Source organism: Montipora capricornis, chromosome 3 (genome assembly GCF_036669925.1).
Source record: "Montipora capricornis isolate CH-2021 chromosome 3, ASM3666992v2, whole genome shotgun sequence".
Classification (NCBI taxonomy): domain Eukaryota; kingdom Metazoa; phylum Cnidaria; class Anthozoa; order Scleractinia; family Acroporidae; genus Montipora; species Montipora capricornis.
This window is the reverse complement of record NC_090885.1, coordinates 62,845,363-62,857,998: the sequence shown is the minus strand read 5'-3', so window position 1 is coordinate 62,857,998 and position 12,636 is coordinate 62,845,363. Positions and strand designations below refer to the sequence as shown.

Sequence of the window (12,636 nt, the reverse complement as noted above, 5' to 3'; positions counted from 1 at the left end):
AAGGAAATTGTCTGTGTGAAATGTTTTCATTCTAAGTAGAAACGTATTTTGTTTGTCTTAAGTGCGTGGACCCATAGGTCGTTCTGTGCGTTCGCCATTTTTCTTTTCGAGAGTTTAGGGATGGGGTGGAGAGCAGGGCTCCCATTCCGGAATGGAAAGTTGGGAATATCTGATGTCCACGGCTGTACCGAATAATTTATGTCTTCTTCTTCTAGAGAACATTTCTTCACTCCATTTTTCATCTTTAGTAACAAATAACCGCGCCCTTTGACTACTTGCAATCTCGCTATCCTCCTCTTGTCCGTCAATACTACTCATATCTCATATGCCAAAGATACATTGAAGAAGAGAACTTGAAGAGTTTGCACCTGTTTCGTTGGTACCCTGAACTTTTTGAATCATACCCTGCGCGACTCTATACTTGACCGTTCTGAATAGTGAAGAGGAACTTCACACAGCTTGTAATTTTTCGTCATTAAATCGTTGTGAGCAACAACTTTATCGAAGGTGTGAATATTAGTGTAAATCATGAAGAGGACTGTATTGATTGTTTATTGGACACTTACCTAAATTGGCGTTTCGAGTTGGTACCTGAGCTGTGGCGTAGGGGTGAATAACAAGGAGTAAAAAAGGACCTCTAAATCGCCTGCGGCGGGGAGACGATGTAAGCTACAAGGCTCAAATTAGAACGAGCACAGAGGATTTTAGCAGGGATTCGTTTTGGTGATAAAATTATCTGTGAACGATAAACCACTACCCCAAGAGGGAAGGATGAGGGACCAACCACGTCCCCAGGGCGCATTTACCTTGCCAGGTAAAGAAGAAGACGAGGTTAGATGAGGGACATCCCTCGTGAAATCCCGCACGCTCAAGGAAGAGGATTGTGAGTCCTTGTAGCGCATGGACTGGGAAGTAGAAAAGGGCAATTCGTCGTTTTACATCTATGTTACGAGCACAGGGGCATTCTGTCTGCGCGTGCGCGACTTTGAGATCTCTTATGAGCGTATCCGCTGGCCCGCCATAAGCAGAAACCAAAATAATGGCGGTCTACCTGGCGAAAAGTTTCGAGTTCGTGTCGTTATCTGTGTAGTTTATCTTCCTTGCCTTACGTGTAGACGGTGTCAAAAGATCGAGAAACGGTTGGCTGTTTATGGCAAAAAGTCACAGCAAATTACTTTCGAATAATAAGGGGAAAACAAGTTGTTTTGGTGTGGAACTCTCACGTAGTCAGTAATCTTGCGAAAGTTGCATAATTCGAAGGGCTCTCCAAACACACATAAGCAGACTAGACAGACATTTTACCGCGTTAGTTTTGATTGCAACCTACGTGTTTACCTCTCACTGTTCTCTCTTTTGCTCTGTTGGGCATTCCTGTTTGAAATGTGTTAAAATATCGAGAATTTCAGCTACATTATGAAAATATATGTTCACACCCAAAGTTTACGGTAGCTTGCCTTTTTTCGTTTTAAGTTTGTTGGCATGAACGCGAACAAGCGTGAACGACGGGCCAAAAACAGCAGCTTTGACCAAATTATGGTCTGAGTAAACAGCCAGAAAATAGAGTTGGTAATGTTACCACGAGTAAAATGTTTAGGAATTGTGGAACGTTTGAAGCTTCTGACAGAGAGTAAGTCATGTTAAGTCTGGGTTTCGTGTATTGCATGGAGCACCTCCCATTTGAAAATTACTGCTTACATGGTGTTAGCTTCAGGGAACTAGAGCAAGATAGCTGGTTAAGGTTTTGAGTTTAAGCACATCCCAAATCCCTAGGGAACTAAATCTGAGGACCTGAAATAAATAACCACTGTCTAAGGGCATAGCAAGGTCTATGATTCCCATGTTGTAATTGAACAAGCTGCCCTCTTGAACCTTGTACAACTGTCTCAATCTGTAGGAATGATCCTTCTCTGTGGTCATTTCCAAAGAATCAGACTATTCAAGTTGAAAATTGATTACAAAATGACAACAGGAAATTAGTAAGTTCTGACTAGACCATGCCCAGGGAACAAAGCGATGTTAAGAGTGACACACCAAAGAGTATTCCTTTTTTAATATCAAGCCCCAAGCTTTTTAAACTTTTACAAGTATAGAACTAAAATATAATTTAATTTGTTAGTCCTTCGGAAGTATAAGATATGAGGAAATGGTCAACAACTGTATTCACTGTCAATAAAGGGATATCAAAAACTTAATGATCACGAGTGTTTTTCTTCATATCAACTTGCTGGCCACCTTACTGAGACTATGACATGCAACACTTTATTATGTAGGATGTGACTCCAACTAGTGAAATCTTAACTGTACATTGAATTTATAAGCAACAAAGAATCCCATTTGTATGAGCCTCATGAATTCAGCACATCTGTTAATTTTACTGCAAACAAATTTATTATGTATGAGTGTTTAAGATTCCAATCATAATCCAGAACTTCAAGAGCTTCAAATACGGCTGTTTCACATAACCAATTTGCCCATTTATCTTCATTCACAACTGTTTCTCAAGGTAACACCTTTCCACAAAACTTGACTTCTCAGCCATCACTTCTGTCCATTGCTCCAATTGTTGAGCCACTGCATGCCCATGTCTCTAAACAGCAGAGAATACGCTGTCAGTTCTTTTGATCCTAACTTTTAATTCTGTACATGAAACACTTTTTCCAAAGCAAGCTTACTGATAAACCTAAGACATGGAGAATTATGTTTATACTAGAACTTGTTTATGGATGCTAGACACTTTTCGAGAAACTGTGATGAGTAAATTCTTCAAATTAAAGACATGCAATATGGAACTCTTTTCATTCTTCTAGATAACTACATTCCCCGTGTCCTTTCAATTAACAGCCTAACCTTAAAACTAAATAATAATTTGCAGAGTACTTCTGATCATGGCTCAGAATACATGTCTGAACAGATGTCACTACAGAGCACAAACAGACAAGCTTCTAATGCATACAATCATTAGCCTCTTTGAAAGCAACAAGCATGGGCTACAAGGTGGCCTTATTGCAGCCAGCTCTTCTGGAAACATCAGTAACTTCATCAGATATCTTGCAGGAATGGTTATGCATGAGTGGGGGGCACAACTGCAAGGATCAAACATGGCCATTTTAGGTCTGAAGTCAACATCAATAATATAGGGTTTCATTTCTTTCAACTTAAGTAAACCATTCTCTCCCTCTTCCTCACACTATCTTGGTTTTTACAAACATTGTAAATGCTCATAAAGATTTGCTACACTGTACCCAGTATTTATTCAACATTTTTTGGGTACAAATAACATTCAAGGTAATATGTAAATGAACTCCCTTGCTTACTCTCATTGCAAATTTGAACGTATTATTGTTCATCTAGTTTTCAACATAATTTTGTATCTTCCTTTACCCGTTAATTGTGGTGAACATTTATTGATTTTTATACTACAGTATATGGATTGTTAGAAGAGCCAGTACATGACAAATCTGATGTGTAACATATTATTTGTGAATGATTGTTGAGAAGATGATCAAAATATAGTGACAGGTCTTGCAGATAATCAAGTGCATGTTTCACTTATTCTAGACGGTACAACGGGATTTTGGCAAGTAAAACGTGTTTCCTAACATTTTTTTGTACAAATGTATAACTAACACATACATCTAAAGAAATCGTGATTGGCATTCCTCTACACGCTAAGGGAGGGATACACACTAAAAGCGAAATGTTTGTTCTGCCCTACAGAGCTCGTCTCCAGAATTACAACCAAATCTTTTTGAATGAGCATTCTCACTTATTTCTTAAATCGCTCGTCTAAGAACACTTGCTGAGGTAAATTCAATTGCTGCACGTAGAAAAAAAAAAAAACCGACGAGCTTCTAATGCTAGTCTGCTAGGTAGCAGCATGCTAATGAAATAAACACGATAACACAGCTTACGCCATCCGGTTCGAAAACTACATGGACAAGCTCCAAATGTGAAATCTTCGACAGTAAACGGTAGTAGTTTGCCTTGTTACAAAAAAGAGCACGCATTTTTTCGGAATAAATAAACCAGATGAAGCGGAGGACAAATAAACAAACAATGCACTAAAAGTGTTCTCGGACTTGGGGGCCGGCGAAAAAGGGTAGTTTAACCGAACTTTTGACTTAAGTTAGCTCTAGGAGACGAAAAAAGCAATTACAAAAATACCTACTGAAGCACAGGAAAAAAAATTGCAAAAGTCATCGTGTATTGAAATGACACTACAACCTTGTTAAAAATGGACAACTATATGCTCTGCACAACAGCAAGACAGAAGACTTTTGAGATCCACGACTTGGAAAATCAATCAAAACTTCCCAAATAAAAATTTGCCAAAAGCTTATGTAATAACATTGTAATCCTACAAACAGCGCATTTTTTAAAGCCTGGAGTCCCAAGCGGCTGCAAAGAGGAAGAAGAGACAATGTTATTTGAAGTAATTTAAAGCTTGGGGGCCGGCGGAATTATGATGAAAACTTACTACAAAGTTGAAGCAAAATCAGCTCAAATTCAAAATTTCCATCTCATAAAGGGTGGTTTATCTGAGGATCGTGTCAATATGCAGCCCTGTGATTCATAACAATAAAGCTTCAACATCTTCAAACTAACCTGCATCATTTGTCTTCTCGTGTGAACATCTTGAACTTCGGTAAATCAAATGCCAAACTCCACTTCTTTGGGCCTTTATCTCGTTTTGTTCGGGATTTGGTCATTAAAATATTCTCATCCGAACTCCCAACAAACTCGAAGAATATCCATAGTGATAGAAAAGTGTGTAATTTTGTTACAATCTTTCATCTCTCTTGACAAAATATTTTTCAAAGTGTAGATCGCCCGTTTAAAAACCCGCGGGCAGCGCGTTCAAAATAACAATGGCGCCGAACTCGAATAATTCGATTCCCTTCGCGCATGCTCAGACAAAATGCCCATGTGCTTGTCTATGTTACGTAGTTTTCTTCGACTTCGTTCAGCACGTTTTCCTTGTTTTTCTGTTCCATCACGATTTCGACATAATATGCGACTGATCCAGTTCGTTGAAGGGGGAAAACAGAGGGTTGGAGTGGAAACCAGTGATGGCGGGGATGTAGTTGATGTATGTGCTGGCGATAATTCCATTCCCACCGATATGAGATCTTTCCTGGAAGGCGGTGAGGAGATGATAAACAAGGCTCAAGGGTATGGTTATAATAATAACGACTGAGCAAAATTGCTTTATGAATTGCGATGACTTTTATTTTAAGTGTAACTTTATATGGCTTCTGTCAGTGGATTTTTCTTTGGGACATTAATTAAAAATTCAAGACCACCTCCCCCCACCATCAACCTATTAAACAGAGAAACGCCTTGTGAAGAAGAATAGGCTTTAAAACAAGGTAACTGAAAAACATAATCAGCTTTACACCCTTCTTAGACTGCAAAATAGTATTACCTTAACAACTATTAGTATTGCCAGTTTTCACTGTCTCACCATCATCAAAACCATTCATCAAATAAGGTCAAGAATCAAAGAGATAAAATAAGATCACTAATGAAACAGTCTTGCGAAGATTCAGGTGTGTGCGATGTTTCGTGCGGGAGATATTCGATGAAATGTTTTACTCAAATGTATAAGGCTATGTATGGAGACGCCAATTGTTTGTGTCCCTCTGAGGGGCACAAATATGGCGGCCGGAAGCTAACAAAAACATGAGTCATTGAGTTTTGCTATAAAAAGCCTGTAGTCGTCTTCTGAGGGCTCATAAACACCTATATGAGTACTTTTTCTCATGCAAGGACTGTTCAGATTGCGAAATCTCAGCGGATAAGTCAATTTTTTTAGCTACGTGACAGCATTCTCGGCCACCATTTTAATATGGTGTCGCACAAAAGCTTAGAAATTCAACCCCGTCAAACTGAAAATTTGTAAAAAGATATGTCTTCAGCTGTTCTAATAACTATCTAAAATCTCAAAAGGATTTATAATTCCTTATTTTTTAATCTTGATGACATCACAAGGAAACCAATAATACGGTACACATCTTCCAACATTTTTCATTTATCTTTAAAAAGTTACTGTACATAGTTAGCACAAATTTGGCTGGAAAGAGGAGATCCCCCAAATCATGGAGCTAATCATAATTATCATATGGGATACGAATACGTTGTCACTGAGGCTATAACAGGTGCGAAATTATGGAATGGTCCAACTACTATATGGTATTTAACTGGGTCCAATGAACAATGACTGAACTGGTGATTTATTTTACTCCTTCATCCCCGCAGCACAAGTATCAAAATGTATATTCTCTCAGCTGTTCTGTTGATGTACATTTCTAATTAGCTGTAAATAAGGAAAATCATTTCCTGGATTCTTATGCCTTGTTTGTTTGATTATGCATTGATACTGTGAGAAGTTAGATGTTAGTCACTGTTATGATCTGTTGTGGGTTAAAGGGTAAAAATAGTTTACTTCATAGAAAGTGCGGCGTACGGGGTTTTATGCACGAGTTGTTTGTGTCAAAAACCCGAACGAGCGAGGAACGAGCGAGTGAGGGTTTTTGACACAAACAACGAGTGAATAAAACCCCGTACAAAGCACTTTCTATGTCGTAAACTCTTTATTACACATAACATGAGAATTTTCATTAAAATAGTTTTCTGAACGCGAATTAGAAACAAAAACTCACTAACAATAGAACCAAATGCAAATTTAATTTAATTCAATAACAAAGTACGATTTGCACGATTTGCACGATTTGCACGAGATGCACGAGTGATTGGCATGGAAACGCCTTTACGCTATCGCTGATTGGTTATACTTTCACATGTGAAATAGCTGTACGCCATTCTGATTGGCTGTATAGGTCTTTTTCACATGTGAAAATAAAGCGTATAGATTTGTACAAATGAGCTTTATGGAATAAAATTCTCATGTTATGTGTAATAAAGCAGGCATACTGCAGATTGGCAGGAGTCTATGTTATGTGTTGAAAAATAGAATTTCCCAACTTTGATTCTAATGTGGTACTTGCAGCTGCAGCTGCTGGCATGTCTCCGAGGCCACGAGAAATTTGAAGAGCCTCTTCACAGACTAGGTCATTGCAGAAGTTATGTGTAAAACAGACGTTTATGATTATCACATATATTGGAGAAAGAAATGACAATAACTTTTTCAATTGGTATTGTGCGAAAGAGAAGGTGTCCCATATTGAAAAAGACAACCCTTGAACATCATTAGTAAATTTAAGGAAAATAACAAAACTGACATTAAAAGGGGACACAGTTTTTTAGTACTAGATGTTGAGGTTAACCCATTGACTCCTAAAACCGTCCTCCACTGACAAGTAAAATGGTCTTCCGTTAAGGCAGAGTGAATCTATCAGGTGTCACTCCCAGGTGGCAATGGGTTAAGCTTGGTTGTGACTTGCAGAGTTTTTTCACACCTTTTTCTTTATTCCAGGGTTGTCAATAATGGTCAACATGTTCTAAAGAGAGCTGATATTCGATTAAAGGCACCAATTTACAATCCCAATAAAATCATCTGCATAGGAATGAACTATGTTGATCACTGTACAGAACAGAACTATCCACTGCCCAAAGAACCAATCCTGTTCAGCAAGTTTAATAATGCAATAGCTGACCCAGGAGCACCAATCATATACCCAGATGAGACAGAGGTTTGTTTGGGTTGTGTTTGTTAGCAAGATAATTATATACTGTGTGTACATTTTTGTGCAACCATTTCAGAACTATGGGTATGTGAAACATGCAGCAATAATGAATAGATGTGCTGCTTTCAGAAGTTGAACCTGTGACATTTTCAGTGGGCTAGTTCAGATGCTCCGACACTGAGCTAATAAAGGAGACAAATTATGGGAGCTATCTAGAACATTTAACTAGGTTCATGTGACAGTTCTGATCAGCTTCAGAGTGTTATGGCTGAAATTGACAAAATTTCTATTACTAAGTGGCATTTTGCATGGCAACAAAGGATGGAGTAAAATTATAGATGGAGGTGCTTTTGAACCTTGTCTCTTGTGGGTTTGGTGTGTCAAAGTTATAGCATTAATTTCTTTTGCAAAATGCTGTTATGCTTTTTTAATTGCAGTTTTACTTAAATTACAAAGTACTTGACCTTTCGTGTTAGCCTCTTTTGACTTGAGGACCCAGGTTGCAATGACTAGAAGAATATTATTCTTAAACCAGACAAAATCATAGGCGGCCCAAGCTTGTGTTATGTGTGAGACTTGACTTTCAAAGCGTCACGTGAGTGAGGACACTGTTCTAGACAAATTTTTTTGTTTATGAAGTTAGTTTGATGACAAAGGAGCAAAGAAGCAAAAAGTTATCAATGAATTAAAACAAAACAAAGTAAGTTAATTCACCTTGTGTATTTTTTTGTCTTTTCGAGCTTTTTTACTGTTTTGGGGCATTGTTGTTTGAGAGGCTTTCTTAATCTTCCTAATAAAGACAAAGTGAAATTGTACATGGACTGTTGGGAAAGTGTTATATTTTCAAGGACCGGATCAGACAGTGTGCCGGAGGAATACGTGGCAATTAAATGCAGGGGAGATCCTTAATTCAGTCCTGTAAAATCAAAAAGATAAGCACAAACTTCGGTCTAGAAATGTAAAGGAAATCTTTCTCTTTTGAGCCAAAAGGATAATGCTTTCAGCAAGCTGATCAGACAGGGAGGAACACAGAAAGAAGGAACACAGAAGGAAAGGCTTTTGAGTTGATTTCTCTGTAAATCGCTGTGTCCAGCCTTGACTTTATCTTGGGAAGATTACAACAGCCACTCAAACAACAATGTCCCAAAACAGTTTTAAAAAGCTTGAAAAGACAAAACAAAACAAAAAAAAAGGAAGTTAACATTCTTTATTTAGTGCCTTCATTGATACCTTTTCGCTTCTTTACTCCTTTGTCTTGAAAGTAACTCAGAAAACAAAACAAAAAATTTTGTAGAACAGTCTTGTTGCTGACGTGACTCTTTGAGAGTCACGTCTCGCACATAACATGAGCTTGGGCCGCTTATGATGGAATTTGATTGTTTAATTGAAATTAATGTAGTCCTGAGGATGGTTGTTGTTTATGTCTAACATTTCAACAACCTGTACAGAAGACATCCCTGACAACCAACCATGTCCTTTACTTACAAGGTGGATGAAAACTCACCAATCATTGTTTGAAGCCTTCACAGCTTATAAAATATGGCTCACCGGACAAAAAAACTACTAATTTGACATTTCTGATGACCAATCACCTCATTTATAATGCTAAGGTAGTCAAAATACAGACAGGAATGGCGAGGAAAGAAAGAGACCACTTTTTTTTGCGATTAATATTTTATTGATATTGCTCTTAAAACAAGGACAAGCAGAATGTCACCTTGTACAAAGAATGTTTAAAAGTTATGGATTTGAAAGTCCTTAAGTTCATTCAATTTTTGCATCTTTTTTCGTTTTTTTTTTCTCCCAGCAACTTGATTTTGAAGTTGAACTTGCATTTATCATTGGGAAAACTGGCAAGAAGATTAAGGTAAGTAAAGGTCTTACCAACAAAACAGACACAGTACTTGCAATCAGGATTTAAATTCTGAACAACTGGACCCAGTCACCTCAAGATTCAGTAGAACAATCACTGCAGAGTTTTATGTGTACATTTAAATCAAGTTTGTATTGTTTAACTATTGTTTACTAGGTTTTACTTTTAGGGGCCAACTTGTTTAGTGGATGTTGAGTGTGGACTGCATTGAAGTGCACTAAGTCCCACAATACTCTTCAAATTTCACTCAGCTTTCCACCCAGTAGAGGGCACTAAAATTAGGTGAAGTATTACTGGGGACGAACTGTCATGCAAGATGATAGGATTGCCTACCCACCCCCACTGTAGTAGAAGCTAGACGCCATAGAAAAAGGAGCCTTTGGGTTTTCTTGCCTTGTTTATTGTACTGGTTACTGTAAAAAGCAAGAAGTTTTCATTCTTTATCGATGGTGACCTAGAAATACGTTTTTTTAGGAGAGCGAGGCCATGGAATACGTGGCAGGCTATACAGTGGTACATGATGTGAGTGCACGTGATTGGCAGTTGAAAAAGAACGGTGGGCAGTGGCTGATCGGCAAGACGTTTGACTCGTTCTGTCCAATTGGTCCTGCAATAGTCACCAAGGATTCCTTGTCAGGTGATTCATACAAAGATCAACAACGTGTTAAGCATCGATAGGGAAAATATCTGTCTACAAACATTTTTTTTTTATTCAAATGTGCCAACCCACAAGAACAAAATTATCCTTTGTTTCGACTGAGTCAATAAAGCTCTGTTTAGCACATTAATGACAATGGGTGACGTCCCTCTGGTAATTTTCTTTTCTCAGAGACACCCTTTTAACTTTGTACTGAAAATCTGGGATTTTAAATCAGGGATTCTACTTTACAGAAGTGAAAGGAGGATTACTGTTTATAGATGGTCTAACTGGTGAATTAGCATGTTTGTGAAAAATGCACAAAGGCATTTAGGTAATGATTTTTCTGGCCATCTCATAGATCCTCACAAACTGGGAATCCGTTGCCGAGTCAATGGAGAAACTATGCAAAATTCGAGCACGGAAAATCTGGTGTTTAAGACAGAAGCTCTTGTATCTTTTATATCACGGTAAGAAGTGAAAATGGGTTCAGACATCTCCACATCTTCTCATCTTACCTAATCATCGAAAAAGTATTGGACGTTTTCAACCCACCTCTAGGGACACCAATAACAATAGAGAAATGTACGACTTCTGGTGGACAAACAAAAGAAGCTAATGAGAGATCTTTTGTTTTCGTCCACCAACATAACGGCGATGAAGTCACGTGAAATCTCCTATTAATATTCACTACGCATTTTGTCCAATCGGATGAATTTAGTCCTGAGGAAAGAGTTCATTTTAAGAGCGTGGAAAGGGATTTGAAATCAGTCCTAAGGAATGTTTGGCATACTTAGTATTTTACTCTGTCTAACGCCAGACGATTTTACTCGTCAATGGGGAACCCCCAGGGGTCAATGGGTTAAAATTCACTTTAACTGTGTGGGCTCGTCTGAATCCATATTCTTCAGAGTTTGTATTTTCCTTACATATTAAATTTGTCATCTCGGGGAGTTGTTTACGAGTAACTGTTGCCTTTGTTTGTAAACTTTCGCAACAATTTCAATTTTCCGGTGTCAGCGCGGAAAATCGCGGACCATGGTTCTTATCATAAGAAAAAATGGACCGGTTAGACCGGTTACGAGCACTCTATTAGCCAATCATATTCGAGGAGCTAGGATTCCGGTCCGCGAAGAGGCTTTAGAAAAAAATAATTAACTTTGTTTTAGGGTCACTTGACTTCAATAGCAATGAAGCTTCAACAACACTACAACTCAAACGAAATCAGCGGTTGGTTTCTGTGGAGAGGGCAAAACTGGATAAATTACGTTAACAATAAAACGTGTCGAAGAGCTCGCGAATGGCTTAGCTGAAATAGGTTTCCTCTTTATATCACTGATAACACATACTTAAAGGCACTGTGCTTTCTTGGTGATTTGAGATTGCAGTATTGATGGGTACGTCATATGAGGTTGCTCGCACCCACAACGCCGGGTGGATTTGAATTCTAGCGTTGGATTTATTACAACGACAACAGTCGAACTTTGAAATAAATTAAATCATTTGTTTGTTCACGAGGGTTGTGTATAATAATGCCATGTTTGCAAAGGAGTAAGTTCCTACACATCTGAGCTGAAATCGATCTTGACTGTAGTTGATCCGAGAGCCAAACGTATTTTCTATTTAAGATATGGTCACGTAGTCACTTAACTAACCGCGCATCCGTAGTTTGGCTACGCAAAAAGATAATAATACTGAATGCAAATCACTTCGTATGTTGCATTTTCCGTAACAGGTTTGTAACACTGACCCCTGGTGATGTGGTGATAACAGGAACTCCCCCAGGTGTTGGCTGTTTTAGGAAACCTCCTTTTTACCTCAAGGTGAGTATGATCATGTTTCGCGAGGACAGGAAAAAAGTAAAAGATGAAAGGTGCATTCCCCAGAAGATGGGGAGCTGATAACAAGCAGTTCCGCTTTGGGCTCAGTCTGTCAAAGCACAATGAGAAATGGCTGAGAAGAATAAGGTTGCAAGAAGAACTTTCACGTTTCTTTTGCACCTGTATTTTGCGTTGCGCTCGGCAGACTGAGCGAAATAGTGGCTGCTCCAAGTCTATAAGCCTTAAAAAGAAACAAGAGTTGTGCGGGCAGAGAACCACCCCCCACCTTTGACAGACCCTTCTTCCACTTTCACCTCGATTCGTGTTTTTTTATAACCTAGAAGCTCTTCGTTTCTCTTCTTGTCTCTTCTTTCTCCTTTTGCCTTCCTTTCTCTTCTCTTCACTTCTCCTCGTTTCTCTTTTCCATTGTTTTCTTCCCATCCTCCCTGTCATGTTACGTCTCTTCTCTTGGTTTTTCTTCGCTTTGCTGCCTTTCCATCCTCTCTCTTCTCTTATCTTTGCCTTCCTCTTCCTCTTCCTCTATTCATTTCTCGTTTCTTTCCGTCACTACTTTTAAAACGCAGCTAGCATGCTTGAAGTTGGCGTGGCCTCAAAATTAATGATTCCGAATGTAACTCCTCTTCACTTTGTAAAACAAGC

At 38.6% G+C, this 12,636-nt stretch overlaps 1 protein-coding gene and 1 long non-coding RNA gene across 2 annotated transcripts in view; one reads left to right on the top strand and one right to left on the bottom strand.

The window, feature by feature from the left end:
• The first annotated feature begins 883 nt into the window (after positions 1-883).
• The window catches only part of LOC138043657 (oxaloacetate tautomerase fahd2, mitochondrial-like), a 12,356-nt gene continuing 603 nt past the window's right edge, over positions 884-12,636 (top strand). Inside the window, exons 1-7 of the mRNA XM_068890028.1 lie at positions 884-951; positions 4,945-5,172; positions 7,436-7,652; positions 9,454-9,513; positions 9,994-10,156; positions 10,518-10,626; positions 11,892-11,979. Of these exons, the coding sequence (XP_068746129.1) occupies positions 944-951; positions 4,945-5,172; positions 7,436-7,652; positions 9,454-9,513; positions 9,994-10,156; positions 10,518-10,626; positions 11,892-11,979 (873 nt within the window). The 5' untranslated portion in view covers positions 884-943. The remainder of the gene's footprint in view (positions 952-4,944; positions 5,173-7,435; positions 7,653-9,453; positions 9,514-9,993; positions 10,157-10,517; positions 10,627-11,891; positions 11,980-12,636) is intronic.
• On the bottom strand, positions 2,036-4,746 carry LOC138043658 (uncharacterized). The gene is made up of 2 exons (XR_011131302.1): positions 4,606-4,746; positions 2,036-2,587 (listed from the first exon to the last, which is right to left on the bottom strand). It is a non-coding gene; the product is annotated as an uncharacterized lncRNA (long non-coding RNA).